Raw genomic sequence first — 20,130 nt, 5'->3', positions numbered from 1 at the left:
TCTGTTAACAAAGCTACTTCTCATTTATGACACAGATTCAAATGTATAGTATGTATAGTACATATTTCTACATAGGTAGGACTGATTTCTTGGTACTTTAACTTGCAGTACATAAGTGGATACACATGGTAGGGTTTTAAGAAGGAGAACAACTCTCAGCATGCAGTGTACCCAAATGCTTGAACACTCATTTAAATTTGGAGTGAGAAAAAATGAAGGAGTATTTCCCAACACATCAGAAGAAACGAGTGTTGAGGCCCTTCCACACTAAGCATGAAAAAGCTAAATGAATATCGGATGCGATGATGTGCTGGAATAGAACAATAGATTTCTATGGATGCTTCCACATTGACTGCGAACATTCCCGCACTGCGTGACTGCGAACATTCGTGCGTGAGTGTTATGAATCAGAGCACATTAACTATTTTTCAAATATTAGCAAATAGACATAATTATGACAATATTTTCAATGTGTTTTCTATGCAGTTCATGGTATTTTTATAGCAATAAAGGACAAATATAAGCAGTGTAGCATTACAGATAAGTTTGTTTCGGGTGTAGAACCTTGTTTATATTAATTTAATACTGAATATTTTATCAGCGAATTATGTTAAATCCATTTATGAGATGCATATATCAGAGGAAAAATGCATTGCTGGTCGGTGCCACCTATAGTGCAGGTGTGAATTTGCAGAAAACAAACAATCGTTTAGCTTTCAATGTGTATTCGTCTGCGATTCGCCTCATTTTTTCACATCGTGATCAGTGTGGAAAGGCCTTTAGAAGCAAAACATGTCTAGGACAAAATATGCCATACACACCTGAGCTCTTATAGTGATCCGGGCTTGGGTGGTGCTGGGAGGGTGAGTTGCAGGTAGAGGTGACGTGCTCACTTTGCAGCATCTGACCCGCATGGGGCCCCAGGGTGGCATAGTCGGCAAAGGAGCAGGGGACACCCCGCTGGTCACCGGGCCCAGAATAAAAGCCATAATCGGGGAACCCTGGGAAATACGCAGAGTAGGTGGAATGACATCATTGAGAAAAGAGGCGTTTATGATACACAAAGATGAAGTGACTGAGGCAGTGACGTATGTGTGACAGGAAACAATATGAGGGTGAATGATGACTGTATACACACTTATACTCAATTTGTTAGTAGTTACACAACTCTATCTCAGAGATGCTAGAAAAGGTCTAAAAAGAAACCTACGAGTGAAAAGGTTAGATACGGCGAATACAGTGATGAATAAAATGTGGTTCAACAGAGCTCCTTTGATGTTCATTGGCAAATAAACATCAAACAATGAGGTTAGACATTATTTGCAGACATGAAGATGCTTTACAATGGATTATTATGAACGCCTCAGAGAACGTCATTTGACGGTTCCAGCAATGCTGACATTTATAGCTGGTATTTTCAATCCAACGTATGGGTTTGATATACAGAGGCCATTAAAAGTCTTCATTGGCCTTTCAGAAACAGAAAGACGATCCAATCAAAGAAAGCTGGGATCCACCACACAGGCTTTTCATCTTGCATCTCCCCTGCTGCACGTTTGTTTTTCATTGGGGTCTGGGACCTGCAGGAGCATCCTGGAGCCGTGCCGAACATCACAGCGCTGATTATGCCCTCAACAGCTGCCAAGAGTAATCTGAAGCTCCAAGTAGTTTCTCTGTCATCAGCTTTGCAACTTTCCATCACCGTCCGCGGTTTGTGGGCAAAACGCCTGCCTGTCAAATTACGCTCAAGTGTTTGAAGAATGGCACCACTCCAACACTGCCTGCTTACTGTAATACGTGACTTGAGGGATCGTATTGAGGAAATGTATTCCTGTAATGATTCCAATTACATCTCTGAATGAACTCAAGCTTCACGTGTAGGATTCAGTGAACACACAGTATAAAAACATGTATGCATATAAACACGATGTATGAATATGACCCTGATTTCTATGAAACTGCTGAATTTAAAGCGTAAACATATTAATACATATTATAAAGGAACAGTTCACCCCAAAATGCAAAAATAATTTACTCGCCCTCACATCATTACAAAAATGCAAAAAAAAATAAAATAAAATAATAATAATAATAATAAATTATTCTAAGAAACACAAAAGACATTTTGAAGTATTATTATTATTTTTTTCATCCAGACAATGGGTGTCATTGTGGTCTAATATTGTTTATAACCACAATGACTTACATTCTATGGGTAAAAACACTCTTCACATTATCTTCATTATCTTCTACATTTTTATCTGAACCATTCCTTTAAACAAAGATTTGAACACTCACAAATCAAATTCTGCAGAAGTCTGTGGCATTTCCTACAGAGTTCTGTGTGGGACACACTGGGGTTGTTCCAGGTCACTGCTAGGCTTCCTGTTAGACATTTCTGTTCAGTCTTTAGGCTCTTTCTCTCCCTACCCTCTACTGTTACTCAGGACTAAACCGTCTTTCACGCTCGATCTTAACTAAAAAGAGACCACAACAGCAAAACAAAGGCCAGACACCCTTTTCTTTTCGTAATCCATTTTTTTCGACGTGCATTCTAATCGCCAGTCGTCCTTGAATTTTAAAGTGGGTTTTCTGCTCCTCGCTAATTAGACAAGCTTCCGCTCTCTCTTCTGCACTCTCTAATTAGATCTTTAACAACAAACAAGAGTCGACCTCTACTCAGACTCCTCCAATTGTTAAATGGCTGTGCAGGGCATAGGATGGCGAATGTGCAATGTCCCCTTCCCGCGGCATTTTCGCACACATTCCGCAAGTCGCAGATTGCCAGGACACCACAATGGTGGTTTCCTGTTCCATCTGCCTAATTCTGCCGATTACAGGATACTGGGAGAGGCAGTACACAAAGCCGACATTCACACACACAACGGATGTACACAGCTGCTTTGTTTATGCTGACATGGACAATTAGCCCTCAGCTGCACAAGGCGCTCAGTGGGGAAGGTCTTATCTAATAAAGGCAGGGAAATTACCTTTATTGTTCAGGTAGATTGCCTCTAATGATAGTGCCATCAGTGTAAAAGGATATGAATAAAATGAGGCTGAAAAGAGCTCTTCAGTTGGATGGCAAGACAGCAGAAGCAGCCATCTGGGAGTCAGCCGCTGCCTGATTATCTTCCTCTGCTCATTTTCTTTTCAGAGCATACAAATGATTTACTTTCACTTGAGCAAAGGTGAGAAACAGAGAGGGATCGGACAACGCTGCTCTGACATCAAAGTTAGAGGAATAATAGCTTTCCTCTGATCTTTCTAAAACAACACATTCTCTCGCAGCATGTTGGAGAGGCAGCGAGGGTCTCCTCGGGGGATTGTGACGATGTGGGTGCCTGCCGCAGAGATGTGTTTAGTCTGCACGGCACAATATGTGTGCAAATTAACGATCTGCTAATGAACACCAATCGAATGCTGTTTTAGTGGTATGGACATCTGCTGTAGTGCTTCATCAACAACACAATATTACAGCACATCACCAAAGCTTGATAATTCAGTTGGCAGCATGCTAAAGCTGGAAATCTCTGTTAAAGCAGTCTGGGCGTACAAGTTAATGAGAACAGCAATACCACTGCATGTGCCATAAATGTGCATTCCAGTTTTTAAAAAGTTAGCAGGAAAAACAAAACAAAACAAAACAAAACAAGAGAGAATTATTCTACTGTCTTTAGGTAAATTAAAACAAATTGAAGTTTAAATTGAATAATTTTGATCAACTTTTAGATGAAAACAGTGCCCCTTGCATTGACTTAGTGCTGGGCGGTATGACCAAAAAATTATACCGGTTTCACAAGATATGACTTTTTTTTTTTTTATACATGACCGGGTGTTAACCACATTTTCTACTGATTGAGAGAGGAAATATTGCAGTAGATTGACTTAGAATGCCCTACTTTATTTTAGTGACTATGACCCATTAATACATTAACCTGGAGTCACTCTCACTTCACTCCTTAAATCCTGATTTATAATCACGATATTGATAAATTCAACATGAATCTACACTCATGAGCGGCTATACAGCAGTTTTGGCTATATAATCTTTTTGTCTCATGCAGTGCACTGCCTGCGTCTGAGTAACAAACTAAGTGCATATTAACAGAGAAACTGTGCTCATATTTATCATTCCAAACAGTCAATAATCAACAGGTGCTTGGAAACGCTGTTTTGTACTCATTTACTAAAAAGTCTGTTGCAGTACAGCCAGCTGAATGTGCTGTTTCTCTGCCGCTCACTGCGCAGAACAGACACAGAGAGAAGCGATACTGCACCAGGAGACTCCGATCTTGTGCTCGAGGGGCAGCATTGGTAAAATCTTCCAACTGAACTATAGCTAAGGTTTATCCAAAAAGTCACTAGTTTTGTCAGTATGTACCTTTCATGTAAAAAAAAAAAAAAAAAAGTTTGAAAGTTACTAAATATTAGGGTTTGGTAAAAATAAATAAATAAATAGATATTTCTATTTTAATCGATTCTCATTTGCATGAAACAATACTGATTGCCATTTTCAGTTAATTGATGGAACATGGAAGGGCACCTTCCATCCAAATCCAAATCATAATAAGCATTGTGCGTTGGTACATTTAATATGAAACAAATGTTAGATTTAAATTTATGTCCATTGTATTGCAGTTTTCAAACAATAAGTGGTGTTTTGGCGCTGTTTAATGTGGAGTGACATCGTTGGAGCGCCTCGATCAACAGAAACTGCAACGCGTAGCACACATGAACTGATCAGATCTCCTCACATTAATAATAAACAGTTTCATTACATAATAAACATGACTAAACATCTAAAGGGTAGGTTAAATGAAAGAGTACAACTTTGCAATCCGTATCCAGTCTCATGTAATCTCTCATATAACATTCATCATAATTGTTACTGTTCTTTAATCTTTTTATAAAATATCAAATATAGTGCTTTCCATTTCTATCCTATCCATCTTCACCCTCACCCTTAGTGACACATACAGCAGTGTCCTTGCCACTGTGCAACAGTGAAAAGGGACCCCTCTCAAACAGTGTAGCGCTCTGAACGTTGTTTTAAGTGACACACCATTATTGTGGAATGATAAAAATTTATATCATAAAATAAACACCGGTATTCGGTATGAACTGGTATATCGCCCAGCGCTACATTGACTCTTGCAGAATTGACATTTCATAACAGTTTGCTGAAATTGCAGTAAATTTAAGAAAATGTTTGCTATGTACGCCATCATTTTCCACCAAAACTGTACATTTTTGAGTTATTAGTGCAGAAAACTTAATTATGATGAAAATGTAATGTTAATGGGTAACAAATGATAAGTGACATCAATAAATAGATAAAAATTATGTATAATTTAAAAAAGAGAGTTACATACGAGAATAATTTAATATAAATACTAAATACAATCATTACAGAGATAGTCCACCAAAATCAATGCCGTTCCAAACCCCTCAAGAGTATCATTTATCTTTGGAACACAAATTAAGATCATTTTGATGAAACCTGAGAGCTACAACATCAGTGGTTCAATCTAATTTTTACGAACCTATGAGAATACTTTTTTTGTGCCAAGAAAACAAAAATGATGACTTCATTCAACAATTTCCTCTCTTGCGCGTCAGTGTCTACTGCACCTTCATGAGATTATCAGGACGTATGTGGGGCTGCTGACACAGGAGCCAGCGTTAAGTGCTCATTGAATGGCTTGATCAAACCAGCAGTCTTCTGCTCACCAGTCCTGACCACTACAGTATATTACAGCACTCCACGGACAGTACAGCAGAGTCTGAGACCTGACGGGGGCCTAGCATTGAAATCCCATAATGGCTTCAACACCTGACTGCAACTACTTCAACTCCATAGCAACTATAAACACTTCAGCTCAGCTCCTAGTTACAGTATCACTGTCGATCGTATCTTCAGCCCAATTATTAATATTCCAGCTATCAGCATGAAACAAAAGACCCCTTCTTCCATTTGTTTCTCTTTTTTCACTGTCTCTGTAGTCTAATTGGATGTAATTACTCGTCTGCAAAACAAATGAGTGGGTCGGTGTTGCCGTGGCGACCGGATCAGCGGGCCCAGCAGTGCGAATCGTTCGCCGAGCCTCATTTCTGATGATAATTACCCCTCTCCCCTCTTTCACTCTCACCATCTCTCTCCTGAACAACAGAAAGAACTCGTACGAAGTTACTCCAGTTGTCACTGTCCTCTTGTTTTCTTTCTCCCTTTTTTTTCCACTCCGTAACTGCATGCTGTCAGCAGTTGAGCAGTTTGAAAGAACTGAGAGTCCCACTTAAAAATTTATTTTATTTAATAATTTAAGTATAAAAATGTAAATAAATCGTTTTTTAAATGGACAAATTAATAGACATTCAAAGATGTTTAATTTGGGATTTTAAACAGTAAATGATTTTTTTAAATATATAAATAAATAGACAAATGTAAAACTGTTTAAAACGCGGATTAATAAACCAATAAAAAGTACATTAATACATCTTTTTAAATGCACATTTTAATTTGCTTTTTAAAAACGTATTTGGTAATCGCTTTTCTCTCCCTATTTGCCAAATGCTTTTCTTTGTCCTTTTGTCAATCGAGTAAAAATAATGCCATGGACGGTACACACGTATGACAGATTCAAGCAATGAGAAATGTCAGGGAAATCTGAAAGTGTTTGGAGAGGGATTGTGGATGATTTGATAAATAAATTCTCCTCTCGGTTATCAGGGGCTGGTGCAAAATGCAGCTTCAGCATCTCACAGGAGCATGACAGACTTTCATCGCTGGCCAATTACATAATTTCGATGTAATACTTTTTTTTTTTTTAAAAAGCTACATTTTAACAAAATAACATTATTAACCACAGGACTGTCATTGTCATATGTTTGCTATTCACTGCATAATCGTCTGGGCTGCTTTAGGGACCTTCAGCAAATTTACCTCACAGTACAAGACGAAGTTCAATAATTCATTCAAATTAATGTTTGCAGGGATACAGCAAAAACAACAGTAATACCAGATTTACACTTTGCCAATGTGTTATATTTAAAGGTTCTATTTAAATGTTAAAAGTAATTTCATTTTAAACACATCAGAATTGTCACTCAGTTCAGTTAAATTTTATTTATAAAGCACATTAAAAAACAACCATGGTTGACCAAAGTGCTTAACAATATCCAGAAAAACTCAACACAAACAAGTTTGTTAGACATTTGTTATTTTGTCGATTGAATTTGTCTTCATACTCCTGCTGTAATAACGTATAGCTTTTCTCACGGTCCAATGACAAAAATATTTAAAAAATATTTATTAATGTACTTTACGTACTTATTAATGTATGCTTTATTGTTTTATTAATCCATGTATTAAAACATGAATTTAGGTTTTAAATTTGTCTATTTATATATATTTTTGTAATTGTTTTACTGTTTTAGCAAACTACATTTAAAAAAAAATTATTAAATAAACATCCTTAAATATGTCTGTTAATTTACAAATTTAAAAAGTGATTTATATACATTTTTAAGTTTGAATTATTAAATCAATAAATTGATTCTTCATTTTATTTTTAAGTGGCACTCTCTCTGTCCTTCATAGGGCACCTCTCTATGAGTGGATAACGGCTCCCCTTGTTTCCACTTTTACCAGATCACAGAAGTGACCTCAAACTGCCTCTCTCTCTCTCTCACTAACACACACGCACACACACACACACACACACACACACACACGTCAAACAGTTTAAGAGCTTTCGATCACATTCACAATAAAACACAGCCAGTGTCTTTCCTCTGCCACTTATGCAGCTGAGCTGGTTAGGAGTGCATCAGCGAACAAGTGTTTGATTATCCACACACACACACACACACACAAATCCCTGGTGGCCATTCCAACAAACCACTTCATGGTGGTTGTCAGTTAGTCCGTCATATTGGCCCTCAAATTAGCTTTGAATTTCAGAGCAGCTGTAATTAGCCTCTTCATTTCCACCTAAAGTCAATTTAGAAAGAGGAAAAAACACCCGTGCCTGGATTTAGCTTTCACTTTTCATTTAAAACAGTCCTTTTTGACCGAAAGGCTGGCTAATTAACACCACTAGAACCCCTTTTCCATAAGTGGCGACATTTAATAAATAATACATATTTAATGTCTTGTCATTTTGGTGCTCAGAAAGGCTTTGCTAATGAATTTTAACACATGATTTATTCGGGCATTTTCTGCCGTGCTCTCAGGTCTCTCTCAACGCTTTTCTCTGGTTGAATGACAAAGTAACCTCACAAATCCAGGACGGTAGATCTAAATTAGTGACGGCTCAGTTACAAAGCTTTTGACACTGAGTGTTATGATTTGTAGATGCACACAGCATGAAGACACCCATCACCTCATTTTTTTTTTTAAGTGGCAAATTTTCAGCAAACTGAAAGTTGAGAGTTATCTAGAGATCAGATTTGTTGGGTTATGTTTTTTGTGTTCTCTTAAAGTGTTCTAAAGTCCTACATTTTAAACAATCACAATGTTACATGATTTAAAACTATACTACACAGACAGAATATTAGGGTGCTTTCACACCAGCACTTTTGGCGCGCACCCGAGTTCGATTGATGGCAGAGCTTGCTAAGTTTGGATGATGTGAACGCTGTCTTTTGAACTTAGGTGCACACTCGTGAACCATTACAGAGTCTGCTTCAAAGAAGTGATCTGGGGTACGGTTCATGTGAACTCCAAACCACGGAAGTGAATCACTATTAATTATGTTAATGTGTTACTAAGCAACAGTGTAAACAGCTGCTGGATTGATGACGCAAACAAAATAAGGTTCGGGCCGCTGATCATTATATATGACTGGATCGCTCATCGCGTTCTAAACTGCCATCAGACAGTGAAGCCACCAGAAGTGTTCGATCCGTCATCTTACGAATCCCTACCGGCAGAGAGCACCATTGAGTTACATTCAAACCGCTGACTTAAAATCACGCAATTTGAAGCAAATCAGTCAAATGGGATAAGTTTTTATGGTACATATATGTAAATTAATGTTTATTTCAGATGTTATCTGCTGTGTTTACTGTCTTTTTGGGCAGGATAAGCAATATATTTAAACCGTTTAGGTGGGTGTGTCTGCTGCGCACTGATGACACAGGTAATATAACACACAAAATATAGCCTATTTCTTTATGAACATAATTATTCAGGAATTATTAAACATGAACATATTAGTATCAAAAATGGATTTGAATATATTACGATGAATGATACAATTATGTGGTAAATATTGCTCTGTAAGTAAATGAAAAGCTTATTTTAATAAATAAAGTTTTATGTCTTTAAATCCGTACTGTATATAGTCAGTTATTTCTCTGAATAAATTCAGACGAACACTTTGTCGTTTGTTTTATTTGTTTATCATGTTCATGATGTTAGCTACTGTAACGTTAATAACGTAGGTTTTTAATAAGTAGGGGAAATTTTAAACAACATTTAAAAAAGTAACCGTTTACATGCCTAGGATGTTTGCAATGTAATAATGTACAGAGATACTTCAGATTTATAAACGCTGACTTGTACGGTGATGTTTTCTCATTAAAATCATACAATTTCCTATTAATTGCAATAGAACGTTTACGCCCACTAGGGATTACCAATATGGCGGCGCGGCGGCTTCACTTTCATGACATCATGAGCAATCGACTTCTATATTATAGATCAGTGGTTCGGACCCAAATAAAATAATATGAACGCAGTCCAGCGGGGTCAAAGGGAGTAAAAATATTCATAAAATAAAAAATACATTATAGTATATATATATCATTAGTGTTCCTGTAGCTCAATTGGTAGAGCACTGTGTTTATTAAGCGCAAGGCTGGGGGTTCAATTCCCCGGGAACACATGATAGGTTAAAAAAAATAATAGCCTGAATGCACTGTAAGTCGCTTTGGATAAAAGCGTCTGCCAAATACAAAAATTTATTTAAATTTAAATTTATATTATATTAAACAGATAAAAACGTTACAATTATACATTTAAAACATTTTTATTTTAATCATTAATACATTCATAGTCTAGACTTTTTAAATTGGTGTCAAACTGCAAAAGACTCTGGTGCGACTGTTCTTTACCACTTTAGAAGGTATCAAAACTCAGGCCTAATTCCTTCATAAAAAAAATATGAATGGACACAGTGGCTTCAGCTTTGCAGATCTCAGCAGAGCAACCCATTCTGGGACTGCTGTAACTTGCTGTAACTTCAGGTGCTTTTTTATTCAATTTTAAAGGGGATTTACATCACGTGCAGTCCAGCAGGAGCTAATGCAGTGGGGAACCTGGGCCTGTAGTTTAATCTCACCTCATATACACGAGCCAAAACAGCCCTCCACAGAGATGCTTTTCAAGGCTCACAGAGCTTGTTGGGATGAAATGGATAATGATCTCACATAATGTGAGGTATTTTGCCAAACAGAAGCAACTTCATGCCCGGGCAAGCGGCCCACTGTAACAGAGCAGAAAGTAACAATATCTCATCTACTCACTCAAATACAACCTTGTAATACTACCATGCTTCTAGCTGTTAATTAACACAAACGGACCTGAACCCATGCTGTGTTTTGTTCCAAAGTACCAAAAGCTCTGTGGAAGAAAAAAAATGAAGACCAGCAGATTTGGTAGGATACTGGGGTTAAATGCAGCGTCTGCTGGCCACTGAAAAAGCACTGGCACAGGACTGCTTCTTCAAAAGAATATAGTTCAACACTGACACTCCCACAATACACCAGGGCACAGGAAACTGCCTCCACTGCACTCCATCTGCTGAGCAAACTCATCACTTTCCACTGATCTGTCAGTGTCTTACGACAACTACTAACTCACTGGGGAAAGAGGAGATAAAGACAAGAGGAGATATGGAAATAGAAGATGTGGGGGGGTGGAATGGTTAGAAAAGAAATGCTGCACATGATGAGGTGAACTAAAGAAGTCTTTTCAGCTTTAATGATCAGGAATAGATTGATGGCAACCTCTGGAAACACAAGCATCCCTTGATCCTCCTTTGAGAGACCACTGCTTGCTCTGAAAGGACAGAGAGATCCAGAGGGAGATGTCTCAGCAAAGCAGGAAAGGACGAGGCACATCAGTTGCAGACACATGCCGCCTCTGCTGTGCACAAGGGAGATGAGCCTCCAGAAGGCTGTGAGGTTCCCGTGAAGGAGGCCCCAGTGGAGCCAACAGTTTCTCCCTTCACTCTGTCAGGTCCAGGGAGACAGACCTCCACCTGAATCACTGAAACTCTCACTTTACCAGGAAACGGCAGTAAAAAATAGGACTGCAGAATTTAGATGAGGGCTTGAGTGCATTTGTGAAAGCAATTCACCAACACAATTTCCTCTTAAGTGCAGTCGTACTAGGCCAATAAACTCCAACTGAAAAGGAACAACTGCAGTGTGTTATCAAGTCTTTGAGATGTTTAGTCTGTAAGCTGTAGTATAAAGCTCTCATGTTATTGTTGGAGCAATATTACTGTTGAGACATGACTGACTTTAACAATCTCCAGTGCTCTAAACTCTATTGAGTGTAGGAATTAAATTGAATTGACCATGAGCCACAGAAAGATGAAATGCAATGACAGTAAAAAGGTTTCAAATTAAAAATAAGTTAAATTAAAACAGGATGAAATACAAACCAAATAGAAATTTCTATAGTTGACATCAATTCATCCTAAAACATGGAGCTTTTTAAACATTTTACATAACTTTCAAACAAGGTTTTATAAAGCCAGAATTTGAAGCTTTTCTAGTTGAAATGAGTATTTGAATCTCTATGAATTAAATTAGTTTTATTTCCACTTCCTTGTATTCAGATTAGAACTGAAATTCTGAACTGAACTCGACAAAGAGTTGTAAGGATTCTAGATGATCACCTGACGTGGATACACTCCTCTATATAGCGCTACAGAGGGCACTAAAACAAACACTTTCCAGGCCACAGTAAAGTTCAGGTTCAAGATTGGATCTGCTCTGGGCAGTGCCCTCTACTGATTGGCATTAACCTGGGAAGGTTGCTAAACAGAGAACAGTATCTAGCCAGTCACAGCAGAGAGATTCATCATGTGCAACAAGGATGCAATGGAAGCCATGAAATGACAGATTAGGGCACATGACGAGTGAAGATGAGTATGTGTGTTTTTGGTGGGGGAGAGCAGTGGGCACTCAGAAAACAGGCGGTAAAGAGTGTTTGCCTGGCTCTGCATTCTGTAGGTACACCATGTAGCTGCTACTTCCCTGGGTCACCCTACCTGAGCCTCGAGCTGCCGCTGCCACTGCTGCTGCCGCCACAGGTCCGTATGCCGTCGCTGGGAAACCTGACGAGAGAAGAAAATGATTTACTAGAGCTCTTCATCTCAATCAAATTTACAGCCACATGATCGCAGCAGAAAATCTCTATTCACACTAATGCACCACATACGGGAGATATGGTACATCATCGTTCAAATAATGACATATAAATCAAAAGAACTCAAATATAATTACTCGTTTAAAGTGGTGCTAGCAGGACTGATCTACAGCTTCTCTATTTCCTGGCAACATTTTAATTACAGATAGCACGGAAAACATTGCCTAAGAAGGGACCATCAGCTTGTTCTAAAAACAGTATTTATAAAAAATATTACTCCACTGGGAGGACAAATGCACTTGTTTGCCCAAACACCACTAGAGGACTTAACACAGCGCCTGTCTTCCCTCATTTGTTAGTAGAGCTGACTGAGATGCATCAGAGCTCAATCCATCAGTGTGATCATTTGTACAGTGGACATGGAGCGTGAGCGGACAGAGCAGAGCTGAGAGCAGAGGATTGAGGGATTAATTGCTTGCAACTGAGTGCCTATTACCTCATTGAGAAGCATCAGAGGACATGCGGTTCTCTTTAAGGTCCATAATGGCAGGTAATAATGACTGTGTGTATGTGTGTGTGTGTGTCCATACAGCTCATCTAAATGTGCTTCTTAGAAGTTTATGAGAAAAACTAATCAGCCGTGGTTTCTACTCAATACTGAACAACTAGGCAAACTTTGTTGAATGGCATTTTGTTTCACAGCATGCAATTTGTTTGTGGTAAACAGAGAGCGCTGAATATCTACATATTTAACAACAGTCACGAGTTCAGTGTTCAAACTATTTAATTAAATATAATCAATATGATTGAAGAAGCCAACTAAAAACCCACCAGGCCAGAGTATCTATGGCTCCATTATTTCATAACCCACAACCAGAAGGTAGAGTAGCTTAGTACGTAAAGATTTGAGACTGGCAACTTAATGTTAGTTGGTTAGATGGGGTAAAAAAAACAAAAAACAAACAGATTAGCTCAGTTTGTGCAGCACAAAAAAAGAAAAACAAAAAAAGAGCCATAAAAGTAGCAAAAAATAAAACCGCTACAGATTAAGGATGGTTATACATAATACCAAACCTCTGTGGTCTCTATGGTTTAAATTACGCATGTCATTTCCTGTTTCTTTCCTCAGCTTATTAATCTCTTTATGAAACACAAATCAGTATGCTAATGCTAATGCTAATGGAGGTCACGCGTCCCTGCCTCTCTTTCGCTCTGCTCACTGTTGCTGATCACAAGTGTCCTTCACCAAAGTGTCACAAGTTATTTGTGCTGCTTTCTCCTCCTCGTCTCTTTCTCCCCACAGCATCTTCTGTGTCCCCCAGCGGCCTCTCTCCCTTCATCAAAGTTAACGCAGGAACAAAGTTCTTGCGAGAGATTAACTTTGCCGGATTAGGTGGGTTAATTATTAGATCTCGGAGGCTCATTGTTTTGTGTTTCCGCCGTGAGAGGCTGCTTGAGAGAGCTGCTGCAGCATTAAATCAATTTCATGGGCTTTTCATTACAGACGAGATAACACCAACATTTAGCATTCAGCTTTACGGCATTATTTGAATCTGCTCCAGCGAATGGGCTGTTGGGAGAGAAAAACCCTGCTGAGCGGGCACAAGGACACATTGCTCTCCCTACTTCCTCCAGAGCCCCCTGGGCACCATGGGGAGCGCAGAAAGGGTCTACCACACTGAAAGAGAGGAAGAGAGACATTGACAAGAGGAGGAAAAAGAAGAAGAAGATAAATTTTGAAAACCTATAAGAGACCTGAAGAATGCTGGCTGCTTCGGATGACATTTTCACACAGAACACCCAAAAAATCAGCCAGTAAAGCCTTCAAAACAGACTGTTCTTACAGAAAAATGAACAAATCTATTTCCTACAATTAAGCATTGTAACGGAATGCTACACAGAGAAACATTTTCTTTCAGTCTGACTATGCTAGAGCTACCCTGCTTTAGGAAACAGCTGCTGAAAAGAGCCACATGTCCTGAAATTAGGCTATAAATACATTTGATATGAGCCCACACACACATGGTTTGTGTCAAATCAAGCAACACGGAGCTGTGAAATGATCAAATCTGTTTCGCCTTCATCTTTCCTTCATTGCCCACTTTGAAAGGAAAATAAAAACAATGAAAGCTGCCATAATAAGAGCTGGGAAAGGCAGCAGCCTTGGCTCTCTTTTCATCTGTGCAGCGAGTGACCTGTTGTTGCTGGCCATATCAAAAACATGATGCACTGTTTTGCAAAAGCTTTTCATGTGTTATCAAAGGTGGAATCTCAGGAGCCTTTGACACAGGTGGTGTCTATATGAAGAACACAACAAGCACACATATAAACACTTCTTTGCTTCTTACACGACAGTATAAACACTCAAGGTTTTTGTGCACTGGTGTCTAAACTTAGATCAGTTTTCATACGCGAGAGGTTTTGACCAAAATGAAACCATTTACTGTGCTGGATCTTCATTGTGAGAGACTTCTGACGTTTGATTAGGGGACAAAAAGTCATTTTGCCAGGCAGATTAAAGGGCTCAAACTTTTTTTCTAAGCCCTTTCATACACCGTTAAACTTAAGGATGAAGGAGGTAGTAGAAATCTCCAGAAAGATCCCTGGACATCACAAAACCTTCAAACGTCACCAGCCAGCCACGAGTTTCACCCGCACCATAATGAGAGATGATTTTATGGTTAGGGGGACAGCCGTGACTGTACGATCTCATCTCAATGATCTTTCTGTTTTGGGAACATATGGGCCGTGAATCATGTGTGTAAGTGTGTGTGTAATGGAGAGAAGTATAGTTGCACCGCTCTGAAGCAGATGTCATGGAGGTGACACGCATTTCCTGCCGCTCATCTAATCATAAAACAAAACCACTCATCTTTCGACAGATTGGACCCTTGTGCAAGAACGCAATCAAGCAGGCCGAACTTTGTTGTCAAAAATAAATCATTCCTTGCCCAGGCACAAAAGAGCCGAAGCGCTTGGTCTGTTTCTAATGGAAACGTTTCCAGGATGATTGTTTTTGCAGACTTTAGGTGAAGATTTTTAATGTGTAAAATATAGCTGAGAATACTTTACATTAAAAATTGTTTTATGTGAAATATGACAAAAAAATGATATGAAATATTCTAGAGTTTCTGGGTAACAGGTGTCAGTGTTGATCAAGTGAGGACTTGAGGAGCTCAGGGTGTCAGCAGGAAGGACTCCGCCCTTTAAATGAGCAGCCTGTCTTGTTAGCTAGAAGCACTTAGTATCAATTAGCAAGGCCACCTCATTATTACCCAAGTAAACACTTCTAATTTGTTATGCATTTTAATGGCCTTCACCAAACACTTAAGAAACATCTTTAGGCATTAAAAAAAAAAAAAAAACCTACTCCAGACAGCTAGAAAAGACATTGACTACTAGAGCAGCATAGCTCGGTATAAAAATCTGTGGGTTACTTGAGAAGGTCTGAAGAGCTTTTATGATGAGAATGAGTGAGAGTACCCTGCAAAAAAAGAGCCTCAGCTGTTTGTCTTTGATCTATCTATCTATCTATCTATCTATCTATCTATCTATCTATCTACCTACCTACCTACCAAATATATGGGTGAAATAGATTATATATTCATTAAACATATAGCTTGTGATGCAGCAGACATTGATAGGGCCAGAATGTGTCTCCTCAGTCTACTGCGGGATGTGTTAATGTCCAAAAAAATTAAAGAAAGAAAGAAAGTGAAAGTGAAGTGACATTCAGCCAAGTATGGTGACCCATACTCAGAATTTGTGCTCTGCATTTAACCCATCCGAAATGCACACACACAGAGCAGTGAACACACACACACACACTGTGAGCACACACCCGGAGCAGTGGGCAGCCATTTATGCTGCGACGCCCGGGGAGCAGTTGGGGGTTCGATGCCTTGCTCAAGGGCACCTAAGTCGTGGTATTGAGGGTGGAGAGAGAACTGTACATGCACTCCCCCCACCCACAATTCCGTCTGGCCCGAGACTAGAACTCACAACCCTTCGATTGGGAGTCCAACCCTCTAACCATTAGGCCACGACTTCCCCATTTTTAATAATAATAATTAAAAAAATGAGGAGATGGACTTGGTTAACAAGCCCCGTTTGAAGTCTTGCGCCAAGACTCCAGACCATTTTCAGGTATGACCACTAAAAGGTAAGTTACACCAGTTATTATTTAATCATCCACTTTAAGATTTATACAATAAATTCACTTGGCAATGTATTAAAACAGATTACCACGCATTTGCAACCGTAATATAAAACAACCATATATTAGTTGTCACCAATCTGTTTCTCTTTACAGATCGAAACATTCGGGTACTCCACAACACAAACAAACATGATTTCACCGGGTCCTTAGACTGACGCGCAGGTGCGAGGCCTGCTGATGACATTAAAAGCGATTGCCTTCAGAAACCTCTAATTCGCTAGCAAACCATCTAGTAACCAAGCTATGGCAACATGTAACATACTTACTACATTTTCCTGCAGAGACGCACTGTTCACCATGATGGTTTTTAATTGCTTGAAATATCATTGGAAACACTTCGAAAAGTAAAATACAGTGAACTGCAACAAGTTCAGGGCAAGTCTGTCATATTATGAGATTATTAGCTACTATAAAATAATGTAACAGAATCTTTGTTCGTCCATGTTTTAGCGAGTTGTTAAGGGAGGAGCGCATCCACAATGGATCAACACAACTAGCACAGTTAAATTTGCTTGCGCATTGTGTCTTTTGTGCAACTGTACGTTGTAATATTGTGTTTATTTTATGCATATAAATCAGATTTTTCTCAAATAGAATGCGTCTATATAGATGGTTAATAGAGTGCTTCAGTTTGCTGGTGATCATCTTTAGCTCAGCGCACGTTGCTCAAACAGCAGCTTACAACATTAATAACTATGATTGAGATTGCCATACAGTATATATATACATATATGTGTGTGTGTGTATGTATAAAAATAAAATTTTATAGAGAATATTACTGTAATAAAAAAGCTGTGAATTATTTGGGTTTATTTTCCATGTTTCAGCACTTTGTTACAGGAAGAGCCAAGAGCGTGTCCATGACACATCTGACTATTCGGTTGTAGCGCGGGTGCATTGCAATATTGGAAATAGTCTACTTCTGTTTTAAACCGTGAAGGCGAGCCAGTGGATATCATACAAACAATGTGCAAACTTTGTGCAAGTCAAACTTATGCTGGTGAACGTCTTTCACCATGATAGTTAAAGTAAAAACTGATGGCACTTTCAGCATCTGACGATGCATGCATTAACAACGCATATTCTCTCAGAGACGACGAGATACGAATCTCCTAATATGTGGTATATTCAACTGTTTTAATTTAATTCTTTAATGTTTCTCTTGTGGCCCGAACATAGTGAAAACAATAAGAAACGCATTTCTTGTTGAAAAGGTTGTTTTTGGAAATCGGTGCATAAAATAAAGCTGCTCTTTTGCTTCATTGATAAAGTGTTACTTAAGTTTAACAAGTTTATTTAGGCTATAGGCCTATAATTCATTTTAGGCTATGATAGACCTGTTTTAAAAGACATTTTTAAAACATTTTCAGTGAGGAGTAGCCTCAGCTAATAGCCTATTTTTATTTTTTTTCCTCAAAGGCTGCGAGTCACAGCCTGTCAGTTATGCAGTGATGCGCTATGAAATTGTTATGAAGCAAATTAATTGTAATATTTAATAATAAAAGTAACCTTATAAAAACAGCCAGAAAATAACTATTTAAGCATTATTTTATTTATTTGTAAATGTTTGATTTATGTTGAAGTGTTTAAAACCTTTTATTGGTGAGACTTTTTTGTTAATCAGGCTCCCAAAAATTCTGTAAAAATGTGGATTTAGATTCATCAGCCAACATATCGGTTATCGGCTTACATAATGAACTATCGGTTATCGGTATCGTCCAAAATGTTCATATCGGTGCATCCCTAATTTATATGGACGCCATGATGACTGAGGGAAAGGAAGGAGTGTGGATGACTGACCAAGTGCTACCAGGCTAGAATGTGCACCCACTATGCTGATAGCGGCATAAACTGGGACAGGATGGGTGAATAATGATTGTATATGTGTGTGCGTGTTCATAAATGCATGCCAGTGCTGCCGCTTGCAGCAGCGAAGAAGGTCACTTCTTCACATAGATGATCTATATAAATGGTAATATATAAATGGTAATATATATATATATATATATATATATATATATATATATATATATATATATATATACACACTCACACACACAATTTTGGAGGTAAAGTACTACAATACTTCATTCTCTTTCATTTTACTTGCCATAAAAAATCAGGAAGCATTTTAAAACTACTGCGAAACAACAACAAAAATAGCCAAAAGATGCACATTACACAAGTATGGGAAAGCAAGAAACACAGACACTACATTCAAAATTCAACGCACAGTAGAGATGATTCAGAGACAGAGCATCAAAAAAAGAATAGGGGCACAACGGCTCTCCCAAAGTCTCCTTACAGATGGCTGATTTCCATAATGACAGCCGAGACGGAGAGATCACTGGGTTTGTCAGTGGCTCATTCATGATCTCACATGGATTCAGACTTGTGCGAGAAAGAATTACTGGCTTTAAGTTGTGTGTGTGTGTGTGCACATGTTCCACTGCTGTCCTGTTTCATGGTTCATTTCTAGTTTCAGTACTAAAGAAACAGCAAGAGAGAGACAGATGTTGCTGTAGTTTGATTTTATGGTATATCAGTGTCAGGTGCCGTCACATAAAGATGAGTAACTGTGCAAGAGTTTGAGGCACACAACAGATCAGAGCACAGACAGAATGTGTGTTTATGTGAATTGGACTGTCAGTTTGTGTTTTCTTGTGTGTATGTGTATCTTTTTATGAGTCAACCCTGTCAAATATAACTTATGACTATTCTGAATAGAAATGTTTGAAGAACTACTAAGCTCTGTGAGGAAGAGAAAACTCATGCATCCCTCCACACACACACCTCTCAGTAATATTTTGATGTGTGTTGCTACCAATAACAAAAACAAAGACAAAAATAGCTAATTATTTTTCAATTTAACTAAAAAAAAAGAGGAAAATTTTAAACAGAACAAAAACTACACTGAAACTACAAATATGCACTACAACATGTTGGGGAAAGCCCAGCGTCCATCAAAATATCCATCACACCCAGTGAAGAAAAACCCATTAGCTCTGCTCATGATATCAGCAGGCAGGTGGCCATCCACAGGACACTCATATCAACACTAATATCTGCCACCAGCTGCAGAGAAATGTGCTCACCTTCATGCCTCTAACACACACACACACACACACACACACTCGCTTCACACGTGTGCATGTAACAAGCTCCCACATTATGCTGAATTACATGACAGTGTGCAGTTTCATAATCAGACAGATAGATAGACAGACAGACAGACTCACCTGGGAACTGATAACTGTAGCTAGGAGAAAATCCTGTGTATCCACGACCGTATGTTGCCACAATGTTTGGATAACCTACAAACACACATATAGACAGAAACAACATCAGCTCGATAGGATGAAAATCATGCTTAACCTTTAACCTTGGACAATCAGGAACTAGTAATTAGACATGTTTGGATGAGGCTGTGTATATGTAACACTGGCTATGTTTACATGCAGAATTTTTAGTTCAATCAGACTGAATTCATTCCGATTGATGAATCTGATTGTAGTTTTTACATGAA

At 38.5% G+C, this 20,130-nt stretch overlaps 1 protein-coding gene across 1 annotated transcript in view; it reads right to left on the bottom strand.

The window, feature by feature from the left end:
• LOC113109999 (RNA-binding protein Musashi homolog 2-like) overlaps positions 1 to 20,130 on the bottom strand; it is a 158,880-nt gene that overhangs the window by 6,873 nt on the left and 131,877 nt on the right. Inside the window, exons 10-12 of the mRNA XM_026273967.1 lie at positions 19,844 to 19,918; positions 12,288 to 12,353; positions 822 to 1,001 (exon numbers count right to left, since the gene is read on the bottom strand). Of these exons, the coding sequence (XP_026129752.1) occupies positions 822 to 1,001; positions 12,288 to 12,353; positions 19,844 to 19,918 (321 nt within the window). The remainder of the gene's footprint in view (positions 1 to 821; positions 1,002 to 12,287; positions 12,354 to 19,843; positions 19,919 to 20,130) is intronic.

The sequence above is a fragment of the Carassius auratus genome, chromosome 10 (assembly GCF_003368295.1).
Source record: "Carassius auratus strain Wakin chromosome 10, ASM336829v1, whole genome shotgun sequence".
Taxonomy (NCBI): Eukaryota; Metazoa; Chordata; class Actinopteri; order Cypriniformes; family Cyprinidae; genus Carassius; species Carassius auratus.
This window is presented reverse-complemented; position numbering and strand designations above follow the sequence as displayed.